General features: G+C 44.4%; 1 protein-coding gene across 1 annotated transcript; it reads right to left on the bottom strand.

Moving 5' to 3' along the window:
• Nucleotides 1-40: 40 nt before the first annotated feature.
• LOC119892829 (tripartite motif-containing protein 40-like) lies at nt 41-13,422 on the bottom strand (the record flags this gene model as incomplete). Its single annotated transcript, XM_038704845.1, has 3 exons — nt 13,289-13,422; nt 8,641-8,752; nt 41-269 (listed from the first exon to the last, which is right to left on the bottom strand). Coding segments are annotated over exons 2-3 (330 nt in total), but the record flags the coding sequence as incomplete, so codon positions are not given.
• Nucleotides 13,423-21,544: the final 8,122 nt, after the last annotated feature.

Genomic DNA, 21,544 nt, shown 5'->3' with positions numbered 1-21,544 from the left:
ATCAGAATATCTGAAGAAGCAGACAGATGTCCAGTCTTACTTGTACAGAGCTGCTCTGACTGGCTGTCTGCAGTCCAGCTCTGGTTCTTTCTCCACACTGGGGACAGGAGGAGTCTCCTGATGAAGCAAACTGGTCCCAGTATGAGGTGATGCACCGTCTGCAGAACCAGTGTCCACAGCTGGTAGAGACTGGATCCTTCAGGACGACCTGACACAAAGCACAGCAGGACGGCTGCTCCTCCACAGACAAAGGACTCCTCTTCCTCTCTCTGTGGACACAAAGACATTTCTAAAGCATTTGATTGGACATAAAACACACACAACCACATTGCAACAAAACTACAGGTTTAAATTCACATTTCTATTTCTCACTAGTCATTGTTTAGTCAGCTAACACCCCACAAATGTACCATTACATATAACACTGGACCGATTAATTGCTCTTTAGCTCCAAACTTGATAAATTGTCATATTATTGACCATTAAAGCCAGATGAAGTTCCCATGTGCTCAATGGCCTTAAGACATTGCTCTCTGCACAATGCTCTGTTGTGAAGCTTGTGAGTTTTCGTGTGGCCGCTTGTCCGTGGCATGGGGGCAAAGTTTGAACACATCTAACACATCCCTGAACACATCTTAAGGACAAAATTAACTCATAATCATAGCCCCACCTGCTGGCAATAGGAAGAGACCCTTCATCGACAGGACATATAAAAAAATGCTTTTGGGGCAATAGCCTTAACCCAACAGAAAGTCGGATATTTAGAATTTAATGGTCATTTGGTCACATGTTTACATGCTCTGAACTTTAATGAACTCCTCCTAGGGAATTTGTCCGATCAACTTCAAATTTTCGCTGTGCAGTCTAAAGGCATTGATATGAAAAGTTGTGCTATCTGTGTCAATGGGCGTGTCCGTGGCATGGAAAACAAATGATTTGCCACAAAACAGGAAGTTGCTGCAACTTCAGTGTACATGCTCACATCTGTACCGAATTTGATATGTCCCGCCCTAAACACATCTATATAGTCATAGCACCACCTGCTGGCAACAGGAAATGACACGTTTTATGCTGTGATGGACTACTCCAAGCCGGTGGGCCACATACACTTCAAAAGAATCTCAGACAATCCTTATGACATGGATTATCTCTGTTGTGATGCTTGTGAGATTTCGTGTAACGGCTTGTACATGGCATGGCATGTCTTTGGGCCAGTAAGTTTCACCTACAGCCTCTTTTGTTACCTCAGTAATTGCTTTACAGCAATAGAGCAGATTAAAGCGTTAGCTCAAAAGCTGTTTTCATCAATAGAGGTCAAAACACCAAGGGCTCGCCCACCCAACTGGCAACTCACCCCACCTTTACTTCTAGTCTTAGCCCTACACTGCACAAATCCCTCCAACACACAGACACAAACAACCATTTATGCTCACATTCACACCTTTAGAGTTGTTTGCATCTTTTGAGACTGTAAGGCCCCTTCCACACTACTGTGTTTTAAAATGAAAACAGAGACCTTTTGCTACGTTTGCACCAAACGAAGACCTAAAACAGAGAAGTTTGGACTGACGACCCCGTTTTGCGTTTCAAAACTCCAGAGGGCGTTTTAGTGAATAGAAACGATGACACAGCCGCTCATGCTCGGCTCTCTGATTGGGTCTTGTAAGTCATGCAAAGCAGAAACACGACACTACTGACCCGGTTTTTGTTAAAATAGACTATTCTGTGCAAATAACACTTAGCCTATCTGCCTGCACTTGTACTGTGCATGTTGCAGTTTACTTTGCGACGACTCCTAGTCTGTTTTCCAACACCATACTCCCGTGTTACATTCAGTAACAGTCCCAGTTCGTTATTGGTGTATGCAAAAAAATCTGGTCTTCATGTTTACACTAGCACACGCATGCCCAGTGGTCCTGAATGGGCACTAGATGTGCGTTTTCAGTTGTTTTAATGTAGACAGAGATCAACTCTGATGCGCAGCTAAAACGCTGGTGTAGACGGAGATCGTATTTGTTTTACTTCTCCATTTTTAAACTAAACTAGTAGCAGTAGTGTGGACATGGCTTAAGAGGAAACCCACACAGATTCAAGGAGAACATGCAAACCAGCAGCACGGCTGGTTCAGACCAAGAACGTTCCTGCTGTGAAGCTACCAAGCCGCCCAAATGGTTTCATGTTCAGCCAAACGAGCACAGTCACCTCTGGAAGTGGCTCTGGCAGATGCAGAGGTGATGGTACTCAATTTTCATACTTAAGTAAAAGTACAGATACCACATGAAAAATGTTAAGTAAAAAAAGTACCTGGTTTTAAAAATACTTAAGTAATCAAAAGTAAAAATACTACACATCAAAATCTATTGATCTTATAAAACGCAATCTATCTTTTAAAATTCACTTAAGACAGGTTTGAAAACAGTATTATAAGTTACAGTGAATCAGAATAAGGAAAACCGAGTCATAAGTGGAAAAGTGGATATTTCCTGCAAAGCTTTATTATTGCAAAACTCTACCAGCTACGTTACCACTCGGTCACAAACTGTGACCCACAGAGCAAAAACAGAGCTGCTGCACAGTCACACCTGACACCACAATGCTTTCACTACAATCCTCCCTTTGTAATGGTGCTTTCAGGTGGTGAGTTTACATACAAAGTCAATCCAAAGACGCGTAAAGCCACGATTTCTTGTCGGGCGGCGTGAAGCGACGTGAAGGGAGTGGTGCCGGCAACGCGAAGGTATTTGTATATTGTGAATTCATTGAGTGGAGGGGGGGGGGGTTAAACCATGGAACATTTTATACACAAGCAAGACATCAGCAAATTTCACCATATTTTCCCAGTTTAAAAAAATGGGAACTGATATGACTGACTTATTATCCAGTGTTTCTAATATAATGCCTAAATATTTAAACTCATGCGCAACTATCAGCGTTCTTCCTGCTACAGTAACCTCTGGGTCTGGATCTCTATAGATTTTGAGAACATGCATACAGTTTTGCTAGTATTGAGATGTAAACAAGAGTTTGTTAGCCAATTAGAGATATTGACCATAGAGGCTGATAGTTCCTTAGCAGCTTGCTTCTTGTTTTTAGCATGTAAATATAAGACGGTATCATCTGCGTACATCTGATAAGTTACTCCAGATGGACAAACTTCAGGTCGGTCATTAATACACAGACTAAACAACAGGACTCAAAGTTGAACCTTGAGGTACATATAAGTCATTATCATTCATTTGAGAAGTTTATGCGAACACATTGTTTTCTGTAAGGTACGATCGTTTCCATTTGATGTCACTGGGTGAAAAATTTAACTTTGATAACTTAGAACCTCATGATTAACTGTAACAAAGGCTTTCTTCACATCAAGGAAGACCGCCCCAACTGCACCTCCTTGGTCCAATTTAGCCTTAATGTTTCCAAAAATGTAAATGTTCTGTATTTGTATAGCGCCTTTCTAGTCTTTTCAACCACTTAAAACGCTTTTACACTACATCGTATTCACCATTCACACACATTCATACACTGAGCCTAAGTGCTCAAACAGAAACTAACACTGGTGGACCACCTTTCGATTAACGGGCAACCCGCTCTTTCTCCTGAGCCACAGCCGCCAACGTAGTTGGCGAAAATAAATTGGCTGGATCAGTGGAATGATGTTTTCGATAACCAAATTGCATAGGATTTAATGAGAATTACGTAGCATCTAAATGAGATATTATCTGTTCTGAGATCCATTTGTCCACAATTTGTGATACTGATGGAAGGATACTGATGGCTCTGTAATTTCTGATAGCCATATGGTCACCCGATTTATACACTGGTGTGATTACAGCGGTTTTCCAAGCACTTGGAAACACTCCACCATTAATGGACTGGTTAATAATTTTTACAATAGGACAAATGAGTGCCTCATTATGACTTAAGAAATACTGTCAATCCCATATACATACTTTGTCCTCCATTCGCGCACATTTTGTTATTGGTCACCTCTAAAAGTCAAAATGGGAGCATTAATATTTAGAGGAGCAACAGAATATTTCAATACAGGGGAATTCTGAGTCAAAGTTTTTATTGAATCAATGCAGTATTAAATGCTGTAGCCACTTTACTTGGATAGAGTCGTATAGAGTTCCCAGGTAAGGACTACTAGCCAATCGGAAGCAGAGAAGGGCGGGTCGTAAGGAACAAGGTATCCATCCATCCATCCATCGTCAACTGCTTATCCTGCGTACAGGGTCGCGGGGGGTTGGAGCCAATCCCAGCTGGCATCGGGCGAAAGGCGGGGTAATCTTTATTTGTAGAGCATTTTTCAAAAACAAGTTACAAAGTGCTTTAACAAGTGTAAAGACAATAATACCCAAGAGACAATAATACAAAAACAATACAAGATAAAAGCATGAAAACATTGAAAAGACTAAAATACACGTTTAAGATAAATATAAAATTAGTAAAATACAATAAAAGGGATAAAATAAAGTCAAATAAGATCGGGAAAGGCTTTCCTATAAAAGTATGTTTTAAAAGGGACTTAAAAGAGTTCACTGACTCAGCCGACCTGATTTCCTCGGGCAGGCTGTTCCAGAGCCTCGGGGCCCTGACAGCAAACGCTCTGTCCCCTTTAGTTTTCAGTCGAGACTCTGGAACAGACAACAGACCTCCATCTGCTGGGACCAATGACCAGGATTTCTGTTTTGTCTGAGTTCAGTTGGAGGAAATTATTTGACATCCATTTTTTAACTTCACAAAGGCAGTTGTTAAGTGAACTCAGCATTCCAGGGTCTGTGGATCTGACGGGCAAGTATATTTGTGTGTCATCAGCATAAATATGAAAAGAAATGCCATGTTTATGGATAATATGTCCAAGGGGAAGCAGATCAAAAGGAAAACAAAATGGGTCCTAAGACCGACCCCTGAGGCACACCATATTTAACTGGACAGAACGAGGAGACATAGTTGTTTACAGACATGCAAAACTTCCTATTTGACAGGTAGGATGAAAACCATTCTAGGGCAGTACCAGAGATCCCCACCCAGTGCCTCAGTCTGTCTAACATGATGTTGTGATCAATGGTGTCAAAAGCAGCGCTAAGGTCCAGGAGTACGGGACTGAGCACATGCCTTCATCCTTTTTTCCTCTGCCGTTGTTGCTGCAGCGCTCTGTGTGACGGCGGGAGCAGAGGGCTCTGTGAGCGGGCGGCTGGCCGGCCTCACACGCTCCTCCCGCGGGTCACAGCAGGCTTCCCCCGCAGCCACTTGCGTAGCTCCTCAACTCCAAAAATATTCAAGCACATTTTTGTTCCGCCATCACTTCTCGTAAAACTTTCAATATTCTAAATCTACACAGCTGATTTCTCACCTCAAAACTTCTCAGAAGTGGATTGCCTAACATAAAGGTTTTAACAGTTGGCAGTGCTCCTGTGTGTAACATTCCACTGGTTTAAAAATGTTCCTTCTTCAGCATGGCACGATATTGAATCTTCTCAGTCTAGTTGCCCTCTTTGGAACTTGCTCATTTTGAAAAGTTCAGATAGTGAACTCTGCTCTAACCCCATTTCTCTGAACACAGTAAAGGCTTGGATGATGGTTCGTAAAGTGGAGGGATGTTTTGAATGCACCTCTCCTCTTACTCCTTTTTCTGAGAAATCCAGACTTCCTGCCTGGTTGTAATGACCATGGCTTTCAACTATGGTTCAAAAAGGGTATCAGAAAGGTGGGGGACCTATTCAAAAATCAGTCTTTATTGTCTTTCCAGCAGGCACAGCAGCAGTTTGGTTTGGAGAGGGTGATTCCTGCAAATTAAAGATACCACATTAACGAACAATGACCCGTCTACTGTAGAGACTGCCTTGTGTTCTCATAGTGGTAAGAAATCTGTTAGTGTATTTTATAAAGCATTACTCTCCAATATTCCTTCTGCTTTAGTGGCTGCAAAGCAGGCTTGGGAAAAGGACATGGGTATCTCTATTGAGCCTCAGGTTTGATTAGATGTGTGGGACAAGGCCGCAAACAAAATCTGTTCAGTGTAGGATTTTACACTGGACACATAAAACCTGTCCTTAGTAAGATGGATTTACTGGAGAACTATCCCCACTCTGTTGGAAATGTAAAACTGAAGTTGGTGATCATTTTTGCTGTATGTGGTCATGTACAAAAATACAGAATTACTGGTCTGGCGTGGTCAAAGACTTGTACCATATTTTAATACTACCATACTGCTCAATCCAAAATATCTCCTCCTGGGCCTCACGGATCCTCAGATTCAGCCCAAGCACAAGCAACTTTATAACCTACTAACATTTGCTGCCAGTAAGACTAATTTGCTTTTTTGGATCAAGGACACTGCCCCCTCCAAGAAATCATGGCACAAGGCGAGACAGGTGTATTCCCAGCAAATATATCACATGTATGCTTCACACTTCAATAGACACTTTCTACTTAACCTGGGACCCCTACCTAAAGTACACTGCTCTTAAAAATAAAGGGAACACTAAAATAACATCCTAGATCTGAATGAATGAAATAATCTCATTAAATACTCCTTACTTTACATAGCTGAATGTGCTGACAACAAAATCACACAAAAATTATCAATGGAAATCAAATCTATCAACACATGGAGGTCTGGATTTGGAGTCACACTCAAAATCAAAGTGGAAAACACTACAGGCCGATCCAACTTTGATGTAACGTCCTTAAAACAAGTCAAAATGAGGCTCAGTAGTGTGTGTGGCCTCCACGTGCCTGTACGACCTCCCTACAACGCCTGGGCTCCTGATGAGGTGGTGGATGGTCTGAGGGATCTCCTCCCAGACCTGGACTAAAGCATCCGCCAACTCCCGGACAGTCTGTGGTGCAACGTGGCGTTGGTGGATGGAGCGAGACATGATGTCCCAGATGTGCTCAGTTGGATTCAGGTCTGGGGAACGGGCAGGCTGGTCCATAGCATCAATGCCTTCCTCTTGCAGGAACTACTGACACACTCCAGACACATGAGGTCTAGCATTGCGTTGCATTAGGAGGAACCCAGGGCCAACTGCACCAGCATATGGTCTCACAAGGGGTCTGAGGATCTCATCTCGGTACCTAATGGCAGTCAGGCTAACTCTGGCGAGCACATGGAGGTCTGTGCGGCCCCCCAAAGAAATGCCACTCTGTCACGTCTGTCACATGTGCTCAGTGTGAACCTGCTTTCATCTGAAGAGCACAGGGTGAATTTGCCAATCTTGGTGTTCTCTGCACGGTGTTAGGCTGTAAGCACAACCCCCACCTGTGGACGTCGGGCCCTCATACCACCCTCATGGAGTCTGTTTCTGACCGTTTGAGCAGACACATGCTGGAGGTCATTTAGCAGGGCTCTGGCAGTGCTCCTCCTGCTCCTCCTGCTCCTCCTTGCACAAAGGCGGAGGTAGCGGTCCTGCTGCTGGGTTGTTGCCCTCCTACGGCCTCCTCCACGTCTCCTGATGTACTGGCCTGTCTCCTGGTAGCGCCTCCGTGCTCTGGACACTACGCTGACAGACACAGCAAACCTTCTTGCCACAGCTCGCATTGATGTGCCATCCTGGATGAGCTGCACTACCTGAGCCACTTGTGTGGGTTGTAGACTCCGTCTCATGCTACCACTAGAGTGAAAGCACCGCCAAAACATCAGCCAGGAAGCACAGGAACTGAGAAGTGTGGTCCCCACCTGCAGAACCACTCCTTTATTGGGGGTGTCTTGCTAATTGCCTATAATTTCCACCTGTTGTCTTTTCAATTTGCACAACAGCATGTGAAATTGATTGTCAGTCAGTGTTGCTTCCTAAGTGGACAGTTGATTTCACAGGAGTGTGATTGACTTGGAGTTACATTGTGTTGTTTAAGTGTCCCTTTATTTTTTTGAGCAGTGTATATTGGGCCTCTGCTGGCCTCTCGTCAACTTCAGTATTTTTCATTTGACTGATTGGATGACTGTACCTGATATTTGTCTGCTTTCTGTTTTTTATTTCTTCACTGTATCTGTTCTGAGCTAATGTGTTTGTGTTTTGTAACATTTAACTCTACTAATAAAAAAATTAAATTTAAAATCCCCAAGGTAAAACCCCGGTTCATTTTTAAAAGATATTTTAAAGGTTTTCAAGAGCAGGCTTTCCTGCATGATTTATATCACACTGATCTTAACAGAGTAACTCTGATAACAGTTGTTGAATTGACATGGGAATATTTTCACTCAATTTTTCTGTCTATCTCTAATAAACATGTTCCGATTAACATGTTTAGGATCGGTGGTAGGGAAAATCCCTGGTCTTTCAGAGCTAATTCATTTAAGAAATAAAGCTAGATCCTCTGCTAGTTTATATTGAAATCTCCTAATAAAATTATCTCATTGTTAGTATCACACTCTTTAAAAAGGATTTTCAACTCCTCATAGAACACGTTTTTTGCAGATGGTGGTCTACATATTACAATCACAGTGAATGACATTTGGGCTGAGAGAGTTCATTTAAGACCGATACAGTCCAAGTCATTAACACAGGACCATTGGATTTGCCTTGTGATAAATAACACACCTCCGCCCCGTCTTGTCTAAACATATTCTAACGGTGCACTTTTAATGTGTCAGCTGGAGAGTTTTTGTGCAACGTGACATCAGTGCCTTACTTTGTGTCTGAGGGTTCATCACTGCAGTCTGGAGGCCTTTCTGTGGACCCGTCCCCCTTCATGGACGGACGGCTGTCCTCCTCTTCCTCCACATCACTCATCTTCAGTCGGTCTGAGGGAAGCAGGGACAGCAGAGACACGGCGGACATGAGAGAGAGAGACTCACCATTTACTCCCCAGACCAGAGGAACACAGCAGCCCCCCACCTAAACAAACCCCCTCACACAGTGCAGGGGCAAAGACTAAAACTCCTCCAGATGTCAAATATATGGTACAAAGGAGGCAACATAAAGGAGTGACGGATACTGGAAGCCAGCAAATCAAAAAAAAGCAGGAGGAGAAAGAGCAAACCAGGGCCCTGTTTCAGAAAGCAGGAGCTCTGAGCTGCCTGAGCCTGAGGTGGACAGCTGATCGGAATCAGTTCAGGTGATCCTGATGGATGTGCGTGCGCAGGGATGAAAAAAAGCCTCATCAGTGAAGCTCCATATACAGTGGCTCAGTGAGGAAAATTTTTGAGGACTACTTTTCTACTTCTGAGTATTTCCTGTGTTGGTATAGGAGCCTACTACTGCTCAATATGCATATTTATGTAGGCTTTAATCAGGACCAGGCACCACGGCGGGTGATCGCACCAGAGGAGAGGGAAGACAGCCGGAGCCATGCTGGCCCAGCTTGGACGTAAGCCTGCTCCTGGTAAATGTCCGGTCTGGAGGACATGGGACTCGTGCAGCCAAACACCGGGAAGTCGAAGACATCTTTACACAGACCTGCAGCGGGCACACCGTGTTCTGCCAGAGCGCAAGGCTCCGGCGAGATGAGGAGGCGGACTCTGTGTTTACATCGCTGATGCCTGGTGCTTAAACAGTCAAAGTGGAAGGACACGGTTTCCTGCATGTCAGACTTCATACGGAGGCTACATATCTCACATTATGCAATCCTGTCCACTCACTAGCCTATAGGCTAAATGTTCATGCTGCTACGGCACTTCCACACCGTGTACACAGCCGCTCCTGGCCATCCTCACTCAGAGATCATCTCCACCATGATAACTACCATAGGAATGTTCCATCAGTGCGATGACAGATCGCTGATCACTTTTATTCCTGCAGTCATGGCGCTCACAGTGTCTCGGCTGAAGCTGACATCGGTCCTCGTGTCCTCACAGTCTCAGTGTTAAAGAAGGACAGTTTGATTCTGAGCTGAGAAATAAAGCTCAGCATCATGTTTGGGTAAAAACTAGCAGCCTCTCTAACCGGGATATCCATGTTTCTCGGATATGAGCTTTGATGTGGGAAATGTCAGCTGCTTCAGGCTCTGCAGGAGGAGTCAGAGAGAAGTAAAGCTCCTCCTGAGGAGGTCAGGTTCACAGGATCAGTTTATCTGATCTCGCTCTCTGGAACAGAAACTCACAGTTTCCCTCATCTCAACACACAAGAGTTTTCACTAAACCTGCTTTCTGCCTGCTTGGCCCCATGTGTGGAGGAGAAAACGCACAGCACGCCAACATCAAAACCCCAGGTTGGAGTCAGTGGGAACCAGTAGGAGCTCAGCTCCCATGAGGAGGTCTGAGCTCCTATGGGAGCAGTGAAACCCTGCATCTGTCGGGGTCACTGATTCATTTCCCTACTGTTAGACTTTAATGAACATGTTTGTTAGTGACCCACGCTGCGCACTGCAGGACTGGCAGGATGGCTGCACTCCTTCAGCCACATGGTGGGCACAGTTTAGACCCAACAGGATGAGGCCGCGACCTTCTGCTACTTTCTTTAGTATTATTGGCTTTATAATGTGTCCTCCAGTTAGTACAGGCTACTCAGGATAATGTGCTCAACTGTGTGCCCAACTGGTTTCCAAACTAACTGGTCGCCGTACGCGTGCGCGTGCGCGTGTTGGGCGCAGCAGCTGCGGACTGCCTCCATCCCCAGATCCGTCACACATTCACAAACATGTTCCTGGCGAGTTTCAAGTCACATCTTTAATCTACTGCGGAGATCACGACTGTAGAAGTGTGCTCTACATCAGAGCCACATACGGAAAAAGATAAGACTTTTTACTAAATCATGTCAAGCTGGATTCAAACTCACCTGAGCTAAAGGTTGCACCTACGGCTCCACGTTACCTGCGAGCAAACCGAGCAATCACAGCTGAAGGGTTTCCAGTCATGTATGGATGAAGCACGTCATCATCCAGGTAACACTTTGTTTGGGCTGGTCTAAAACAACTGGTTACCTTCAGCCATCTTAAAAATACCACAACGTGTTTATCAAGGTGTTTTTCTCGAGGCTTCGGCAATATTGACCCCTGTGTTACGGCCCCCTCGCACTATCTCACGGGAATCCTTCTAAACAGGGACGATCTGACTGTGAAAACATGACTTTATTATCAACACAGTGCCCACAGCACAGCAGGCCTAAAGCATGGACTTAACGATTTACAGCCATCATCCAACACAAAAAGCATCAAGTCAGAAATAGGAAACGACAAAGTGGAATTTGTAAGGAAGTTACTTTGTGTTTTACACTTGATAAACAAGCAGCAACAGGTAGGCGGCGGCGTACCTGGTTTAGGCTAAACAACTACTAACAAGTTAAATGGGTTTTAAGTTAGTGTTTTGTAGTAGGCAGTAGGCTACTCAGTGTAACTGACTGAAGGCGTGTGTGGGGACAGGAACTTGCCAGAGAATCCTCCGGTTTTAAAGACTTTTTCTGTATCAAAGTAATTCACTCACAGTGGTCAGTACATCCAACGGTACACAGCACAGCGAACAGTACATGAACAAATGATTCACGGATTTAAATGTTTGGGTCATTTATTGTATCCTATTTCAGTGGCACACCACGCTCAGGTCTAATTTGGAGCAGCTAAAGCTCTGCATTAAAATGCGGAATTGACTACTAGGGAACCTGCAGATGGCAGTATTTGATTTGCCATCTTCTGGGACCCAATGACCAGGATTTCTGTTTCGTCTGAGGCACACCAGATTTAACTGGACAGAATGAAGAGACATGGTTGTTTACAGACACGCAAAACTTCCTATTTGACAGGTAGGATGAAAACCATTCTAGGGCAGTACCAGAGATCCCCACCCAGTGCCTCAGTCTGTCTAACATGATGTTGTGATCAATGGTGTCAAAAGCAGCGCTAAGGTCCAGGAGTACAAGGACTGAGCACATGCCTTCATCAGCAGACATTAAAAGGTCATTGGTGACTTTAAGCAGGGCAGTCTCAGTGCTGTGGTACTTCCTAAACCAGACTGAAACTTTTCAAATATTTTGTTATTTTCCAGCACAGTGAGCAGCTGTTTGGACACAATTCTTTCTAGAATCTTTGCAATAAAAGGCAGTTTTGAAATTGGTCTAAAATTATGTGGGAGGGAGGGATCTAAACCAGGTTTCTTTAAAAGTGGGTTCACGCAAGCTGTTTTAAAATAATCAGGGACACAACCAGTAGATAGGGAGCTGTTGAAAACAGAGATGAAATGGGGCCCAACAGAATCTATTACTTTCAGTAAAAATTTTGTAGGTATTACATCAAGTGGGCTGGAGGACACTCTCATTTGTGATATGTTTTTAAAAGCTCAGACAAGTCGATGGGATAAAACTGGTTAAAACTCTGTTGTTGCTGGTGAGGAACCTCTGAGTAAGAGGCCGCGGGGGTAATAGAGGCTCTGATTGACACCACCTTATTGGTAAAATAAGATAAAAACAATTCACAGTCATCATTACTTCCAGCTGAGGCACAAGGAGGGGTTGGGTTTACCAGCTGATCCACAGTCTTAAACAGAAACCTGGGATTGTGTTTATGTGTAGTAATGAGTTCAGAAAATAGTGTGTTCTCGCATCCTTAACCTTAGTATGATAAACTATTTAACAGAAAAGACTGAGTGAGAACATGGTTGGGGTGAAAGGAGGGCCAGGACCTTTGAATCAATCCTGTGAAACAAAAAGTCAACATTAGGCTAAATATTTTTATATTCATTTCTTTTCAGGTCGCATCTCTTATCAACTGTGGCGAATATGATTGTAGAAGTGAGCGCTACATTACAGAGCCTCAAACACTCACATGATCCAGTTTCTAGCTGAAGCGCATCAGCATCAAGGAAGCGTTTTGTTTTGGCTGATCTGAAGCAGCTGCTTACTTACGATATAAGAAAATATCCGAATGTTTATCAAGGGTTTTTTCTCCAGGGTGCGACCTCCTCCCCCCCCTCTTTCATTTCTTTTTCCGTATGTGGCTCTGATGTAGAGCTCACTTCTACAGTCGTGATCTCCGCAGTAGATTAAAGATGTGACTTGAAACTCGCCAGGAACATGTTTGTGAATGTGTGACGGATCTGGGGATGGAGGCAGTCCGCAGCTGCTGCGCCCAACACGCGCACGCGCACGCGCACGGCGACCAGTTAGTTTGGAAACCAGTAGGGCTGCAACACCGGCGGCCAGCAGTGTGAGAGAGAGAGGGGAATGAGAGGCAATCATCTCTCTCTCCCTTACTATTTATTTGCTCTTCACCGGTAACTGCGCGTTTCCTTGCTGTAACAGTTGGTCAGTCTGTGGGCTGTTCTGCCACTGAGGAAACTTCCTGTTTTAATGGCAGAAAGGTCTTTTACTACAGTCTGACAGCGAACTGATGATAATGTTGATGAACTCACCTCCTTTCTTCGGAAACTACGGCTCCTTCCTCTCCCACCTACTTCCACTCCGTTGCGCGTTCACGTGGTAGCTGCTCGTTAAACCCCCCAGTGCTGATCGAGCACCGATGCCGGCTTGTTGAAGGTGTGGGACGCCCTTCTTCTTCCTCTTTAGTGTTTCTGGTCGGTTTAATGGTGCATCACCGCCTCCTACTGGACTGGAGTGTGGAACGAGAAATTAAGCAGTAAAATAAATAAACAAATATTTGATCTAAGTCAGTTTCTTTAAGAAACTTAAATATATAACAATATATGTTGGCTGTGAGACGTCCTGATGTGTGATATTGTATCATGTTCAGCTGTACTGGTTCCTTCCAATATGTACATTTCACAGTTGGGTGCTTGACTATTTTATATACCGACTGCATGATCTGTTCTCAGACGAGTGACATTTTCTTCCCTTCGTCCTCCCAGCACCAACCTGTCTCTCTACATTATACAGCTGCCTTCCAGTTCCACTGTCGTCCCAGTGCTGACGTCCTGATAAAGGACTCAGCCTCAGCTTTAGTTAGTGGGGTCCTTAGGTCTACATGGTGGGTTTTGCGTGTTCCTTTGGCCACACCGACGTGAGCAGGAACCCAGAGGATCAGTGGATGCCAGGTTTAATACTCAGAGGAGCAGACAAGCTGCAATAACATATGATTTGTCTCCCTCTCCTCCATCCGCTGCAGGGCCAGTGATACTGCAGTCCGTTCTGTGGTGTACGCTGACGTGAGCAACGCCCCACTGTTGTTGTTTTTTTATTGAATTCTATCAGAATCAGAATCGGTTATATTTGCCACGTCTGTGTGCACGTACGAGGAATTTGACTCAGGATTGTACTTCGCTCACGATGTTGCGTACTTCTACAAAAACACAGTAATAAAGTAAGACATATGCTACAGAACAGAGAACACATAAATACACACTATAAACAAAAACAATATAGAACGTGCATGTTTCCACAGGATTTGCATGTATGACCCGGGTCTGATCCTGAAGCTTGTCCCTGCGTTCATACCTGGGTGTAGGCCGCTGCTGACGGCCTTCTGTTGCATGGACACTCTCCAGAGACCTTTCCTGTCTCATTGTCTTTATCCTGATGTCTGTCATTCTGCATATCGGCATGTTTCTATGGCTGATATCAGCGCCAGGCCTGACAGGAAGCAGGCTGTTCCCTCCGTCTGGTAACAAATGCATCAATAGGCTCACATTCCTCCTGCTGGCAGTTGCCAAAAACGTGTCGAGAATGGCTCCTGCGTCTGATGTCCAGCTTATGCTTGTAGATATGGCGGCATTCGGTGCCCGTTAGTCTCTACAAGCACCTGCCTGCACCTCGGCCGCTTCGACATTCAGTCCTGATGCCAGTCTATAGTCCTCAAGTTCCTGTCACGCTCTGCCTGTCAGCCACGTCTAGTTTGCACTCTGAGTTTTGGTCAGTTTATCTGTTATTTTGGTCTGTTGTGTTTTGGGGATCTGTCTTGCCTGTTGTCTTGTGTCTACTTTACTCTGGGTTCTGATTTTGGTTTCTCTGGGTTTTGGTTCCATGTCTTTGTTCCTCGTCCTGTGCCTTAGTTCATGTCTTAGTATTTGCTTCTGGTTCTTTGTCTGCATTGTGTGGGTTTAGTCTGTGTTCTCGTTTAGGTTGTGTCTCTTATGATCCCTGTGTCCTAGTTTGCCGCTGTTTCTGTTATTGTCATCCTGCTGGAGGAGAGCACGGTCGCTCTGCTGCTCTTAGAGAAACACATCTGTCCAGCTGAGTCCAGCATGGAAAGCTTTGTTCCTCCAGAGGGAGTTCAGTTTGAACAGGAAGGACTCTGTGCTGGTACATCTGACACCACAGGGGGCGCCACAGAGTCAGAGAAGAAAGGAGGAAGTGTCTAAAGGAGGAAGCGCTCAGTCAGAGAGCAGCGTGCAGAAAGAAGAAAAGATGTGAGTGTTCATTAACATTTTTACCAGTTCACTGTCAGACTGTAACTTTAGCAGAAAGAACTTTATATAAAACAGGAAGTTTCCTCAGTGAGCTCACAGCTGAGGGCAGAACATCAGCCAACAGACTGACCAACTGTTACAGCAAGAAAAGAAACTACAGAAAGATAAAGATTGTTTTATTTATTGTTAATCCAGCATGAGTCAGAAGAACTTGTGAACAAAGCGTTTGTTCTTGATGGAAGTGAAACCGAGAAGATGTCCACAGAGACGTCATCTCCACAGAGACGTCATCTCCACAGAGACGTCATCTCCACAGAGACGTCATCTCCACAGACTGCTGAGTCTGACTTCATGTCAGCAGCGTGGTTGTTGGCCACCACACGTCTGAATAAACGTCTGATAAACTTTGATTTGCTGGCTTCCAGTATCCGTCACTCCTTTATGTTGCCTCTTTTGTACCATATATTTGACATCTGGAGGAGTTTTAGTCTTTGCCCCTGCACTGTGTGAGGGGGTTTGTTTAGGTGGGGGGCTGCTGTGTTCCTCTGGCCTGGGGAGTAAATGGTGAGTCTCTCTCTCTCATGTCCGCCGTGTCTCTGCTGTCCCTGCTGTCCCTGCTTCCCTCAGACCGACTGAAGATGAGTGATGTGGAGGAAGAGGAGGACAGCCGTCCGTCCATGAAGGGGGACGGGTCCACAGAAAGGCCTCCAGACTGCAGTGATGAACCCTCAGACACAAAGTAAGGCACTGATGTCACTGAATGTACCTGATGAAACCTGACCCACTAAAGGATCCGGACTCTACAGAGTCGTCTTTTAACTCGTCGACAAACATCCAGTTTCAGAACAAACACAATAACTTGTGTTGTTTGTCATGTTGGTATTACAGAGGGAACACAGGAAGGAAAGTCAGAGACACAAACGACATGATGTAGCTGCAGGCGTCTCGGTCTTTATCAGGGCGGTTTGGCCATCTGGCAGTTAATGCCAGAGGGGCTGGACCATTTGTTTTGGGGTGGGCCGGTCAGATTGATTATAATATCAGCGTTTCCCACACAGGCTTTACTTGGGCGGGCCACTCGGGTACAAAACGGCCGCCCGAGTTTATGTGGCGACCCATTTATGCACTTTGCAGAGAAAGCCAACAGATGCTGTCTTTTGGCCTACGCAATAAGACGCAGACACGGCGGATATTTCCCCAGCAGGGACCAGGTAAAGCAACAGTGAACACATCGATGCAGATTTATTCGGGTAAAACGTTGGTTTCTTATTAACCACAAGCGTCCTCCAGGCACCTGCGGCTGACAACAGAATTGCGAGTGCTGTGTCATTTCAGCCACTGATGGAGAAAACCAAACAGGGCGACACACAGAGGGAGCGAGAAAGAGGCAGGGCAGGCCGCTGTGTTTGCAGCAGAGGTGTAGATGTGTGGATGTCAGGACTGAAGGCAAAGAGAGCAGATTCGAGTAGGCTAGTGAGTAACCACTAAAACAAAGGTGGAGAATGAAGTAGATTCAAAATGGTTAAACAAAACAACTTAAGCTACTAGAAATGGAGATATACTGTCATTCTGTTGGAAACACTGAATATATATATATATATAAATAAATACACTTGCACAAGTTTACTATGGTTAGCTATAATAATAAAATGCCTAATAATAAGAATAAAACATTTGGCCCAGTTGGCAGCAGCCGGCCTGGTCCTGAGGTGGGCACTCGATTAGTAAAATGGGACATTCAGTCATAATTAAACACCTGATCAGAGAGAGTGCAACATCATCTGATTATCAGTAAAGTTCCTTTTGTCAGAACAGAAAACCAGAAACCTTTCTACTTCTGCCGTTTACCAGACTTGTTTTTATTCATACTACTACTAACATACGTGTAGATTTGATATAAACGTGTGCCAGTCCCATTAAATGTTACAAATCTGTTACCTATGGTAGAACTACTGCTTATAGTTTTTCACCATCTGTAGACAAAGTAGTGGAGTGTGTTTGTGAGTGGGGATGCGCGGTAATGTGGGCTGGTGTGGCTGAATTTCTGTCCCAGCCGCCCCGGGTCCTTACAGACGTGTGACGGTTCAGAAGCAGTCCGTTTATCTTCTCCTTCGTACACTTGTCTCCCCTGCATCTAAACCTGCAAATAAACATGCTTAACCTGTGCACCTTTTGCTTCTCCAGCCCTACAACCAGACATCTTTTACAGACTTTACTGTGGTTGTTGACCACTGTGTGACCATGGCAACCACACAAACCACAGTTAGGGGGACGGTTTTACTGATCTGAATGATCCACAGGTTCAGTGAACAGAAACTGGTAAGGGATGTTGCTCTCCGTCTTCAGCTGTGGACGAGAGTCCAGGTGGCGTTCAGGCCGGTAGCGGTGGAGGTAGCTCGGAGCTGCAGCCAACCAAGGTGAACTGCTGAACAACACAAATCATTCTGACATGAATTCTTTGTTTCCACAGGTGGAGAGCAGGGTCTCCAGCATCCAGCTGTCTGTCGATGAAGAGTGACTGGTCCAAACAGTCTCCTCCAAACTTCAGTCATGAACCTGGACCCTCAGACACAAAGTAAGAGGCTGGTTCTACTGCACAAAGTATTCTTTACTTCAAGCAGACAGCTCACAACTGTTGAGTCAGTGATTTTCTTTCTTTTATTAAACAGAAGACAGAAAAGAGTTCCTCCGAGCCTCAGCTTGTAGTAATTGTGGTAACCTACATGTGAAGGGCCGCGGCAGCATCTAAACAGAAGAATGTTTCCATGTGGTTTAACGTGCTGAAGTTGAGCAGCTTCTGTTCTGACCTCCATTGATGAAAACCGCTTTTGAGCTTCAATCTGCTCTTTTGCTTTGAAGCGATTACTGAGGTGACAAAAGAGGCTGACATTAATCCAGTCCTCCCTACAGAGAGGAATCATGTACTACAAGCCCAAAAGACACAATCTTCGCATTTTCCCCCCAGTATGTTCTTAGTACAACACTTGAAATCAAAGTCAAATAATATGTAGCCATCTTTCTAATTACATATGTTGAATCAGTCCCGATCCAGTGCAAAATGTTTAGATCATTGTAGACAGTCATTCTGGCTCTATACAGAAGATTAAATCTACAAGCAGCAGCAGGAGTTTGCGAGACACGCCTCTAAATTATCGCATGTTTTGGACTTGTCACAAACAAGTTAAATGTAACTTCCTGTGTCCCCTAGGTGGCGCTAGACAACACCCGCTAATTATATGATGTGTACCAGTACAAGGTGTGGACCACGCTGTGCCATTTAAATCAAAAGGTTTTTATTAGAAATGGCTTATTTTCTGTTGCCATTAGGTGGACACTGAGTAATGATTGACATGTAGATGTGTTCAGGGCAGGACTCAGTTACAACATCTGCCTTTTTGATTGCGAATCATCAATTTTCAACGCCATTTTCACGTGTTATATGTAATGGTAAATTTGTGGGTTTGTAGCTGACTAAACAATGACTGTGGTGAGAAACAGAAATTTGAATTGAAACCTCTGAACACATTACTCCACTTCTAAAACAACTGCACTGGCTCCCTGTTAAATACCGTATTGATTTTAAAGTTCTTCTCCTCACCTTCAAAGCTCTCCATAATCTTGCTCCTCCTTATCTCTCTGAACTCCTTCTGCCCACATGTCCACAATGGGGTTCAATTCAGAGCCTTCAGCTATTGTGCACCTCACCTTTGGAACTCCCTCCCTCTATTCATCCGTACGAGGGAGTCTCTATCCTCCTTTAAAACTTTTCCTTTATTTCAAAAGGCCTACCCCACATAACTCCACCCTCCACCAGCTTCATGATGAACTACTTTCTTTTATTTTTTAAATTGTTTTTCTCTATTCTATTTTATCTTAATCTTAATTGTGTCTTTATTGTATTTGTCTCCTTACTGTTTTGATCTATTATGTGTCCTTCAGTGCTATGAAAAGCATATTGTTATTATTAGTTCTAAAGAAATGTCTTTGTGTCCACAGAGAGAGGAAGAGGAGTCCTGTTCCTGTGGAGGAGCAGCCGTCCTGCTGTGCTTTGTGTCAGGACGTCCTGAAGGATCCAGTCTCTACCAGCTGTGGACACTGGTTCTGCAGACGGTGCATCACCTCATACTGGGACCAGTCTGCTTCATCGGGACACTCCTCCTGTCCCCAGTGTGGAGACAGATCCAGAACCAGAGCTGGACTGCAGACAGCCAGTCAGAGCAGCTCTGTACAAAGTAAGACTGGACATCTGTCTGCTTCTTCAGATATTCTGATATTGATGGTTTTTATATTAGTAATGAAAATAAGCACCATTTAATTTTTATTTATATATATAAATGTGGAGATGGTGTCTGCCTCCTGAACCCAAACTGGAACCTGGTTCCACAGGAGAGGAGCTTGATAGCTGAACGCTCTGGCTCCTAGTCTACTTTTGGAGACTCTAGGAACCACAGGTGCATTCTAAATGCACTACCTACCTCACTCAGTCCGCCACCCAGCTCCAGGTACAGGCCATGGTTATCTCTCACCTCGACTATTGCAATACCCTCCTTGCAAATCTCCCAGCTTGTGCGGTGAAACCCTTACAAATGGTTCAGAACGCAGCAGTGCGTCTGGTTTTTGATCAGCCCAGAAGGACTCATGTCACTCCATTACTCAGTGACCTCCACTGGCTCCCCGTGGCCTCCAGAATCAAATTCAAGTCACTAATGCTGCATACAGAGTGACTACTGGGTCTGCACCATCTACCTAAACTCCATAATACAAACTTACGTTCCTTCTCGGCCGTTACGCTCCTCCAACGAACGCCGCCTGGCTCTGCCATCCCTTCACACAAAGCAATCCCAGTCCCTGTTCTCACCTGTGACACCACGATGGAGGAACGAGCTACCACACGCCATCCGAGCAGGAGCGTCCCTCTCTAACTTCAAGAAGCTCTTGAAAACTCATCTCTTCCGAGAACACTTCCACTGATAACACCTCTAACTCCTAACCTCTAACATGCACTTCCTGTGCTCTTCTTCTTCTATCTCCTTACAATTATTGTTTTGATTGCACTTTTTTTTGTTTTAATTGCACTTTTTGTTAACTCTTACTTCCTTCCCTAAGTATGTACCCCATTGATGTGATATGTACTATGAGCTCTTACTAGTATTTATTGCTGCTCTTACTAGTATGTTTTGTCAGTTGTAGATCTGTATTTGATACTCTGTTGATGCTTGTATGTTGTTCCTCAAATGTAAGTCGCTTTGGATAAAAGCGTCTGCCAAATGAGTAAATGTAAAGTGAAGAGGATTGGTCCGAGGACAGATCCTTGAGGAACTCCATGAGTAACTTTGGCGTGCATGGAGGACTCATCGTTAACATGTACAAACTGAAATCGATCTGATAAATAGGACTTAAACCAGCTTAGAGCGGTTCCTTTAAAGCCAATGAAATGTTCCAGTCTCTGCAATAGGATCTGATGGTCAATGGTATCAAATGCAGCACTAAGATCTAATAAAACCAGTACAGAGACAAGTCCTTTGTCTGATGCAATAAGGAGGTCGTTTAATAATTTTCACCAGTGCTGTCTCTGTGCTATGATGAGCTCTAAATCCTGACTGAAAATCCTCAAATAAACTATTGCTCTGTAGAAAGTCACACAGCTGTTTAGCAACTGCTTTCTCCAGAACCTTAGAGAGAAATGGAAGGTTAGATATAGGTCTATAGTTGGCTAAAACATCCGGATCAAGTTTGGGCTTTTTCAGAAGAGGTTTAATTACAGCTACTTTAAAGTACTGTGGTACATAGCCTGTTGATAAAGATAGATTGATCATATCTAGTATAGAGGTGCTGACTAAGGGTAAAACATCTTTAAGCAGCCTAGTCGGGATGGGGTCTAAGAGGCAGGTTGATGGTTTAGATGAAGAAATTATTGAAGTTGGTTGGTAAAGATTGAGGGAAGCAAAACAGTCTAAACATGTATCTGGTTCTACAGCTGTTTCTAAGGTTCCTGAGTTAAGAGATAAGTCGGTGCCAGTTGAGGGCAGGTCTTGGTGAATTTTGTCTCTAATAGCTAGAATTTTATCATTAAAGAAGCTCATGAAGTCGTAACTACTGAGAGCTATGGGAATACTTGGCTCAATAGAGCTGTGACTCTCTGTCAGCCTGGCTACAGTGCTGAAAAGAAACCTGGGGTTGTTCCTATTTTCCTCTATTAATGACGAGTAGTACGCTGCTCTGGCATTACGGAGGGCCTTCCTATAAGTTTTAAGACTATCTTGCCAAATTAAACGAGAATTTTCCACTTTGGTGGAACGCCAATTC

This window comes from Micropterus salmoides, unplaced genomic scaffold (genome assembly GCF_014851395.1).
Source record: "Micropterus salmoides isolate LMB-PRFRI ecotype aquatic unplaced genomic scaffold, ASM1485139v1 Ms_hic_scaffold_713, whole genome shotgun sequence".
Taxonomy (NCBI): domain Eukaryota; kingdom Metazoa; phylum Chordata; class Actinopteri; order Centrarchiformes; family Centrarchidae; genus Micropterus; species Micropterus salmoides.
Note: the sequence above shows the minus strand (reverse complement) of the source record. Positions and strands in the feature narration are given on the sequence as shown.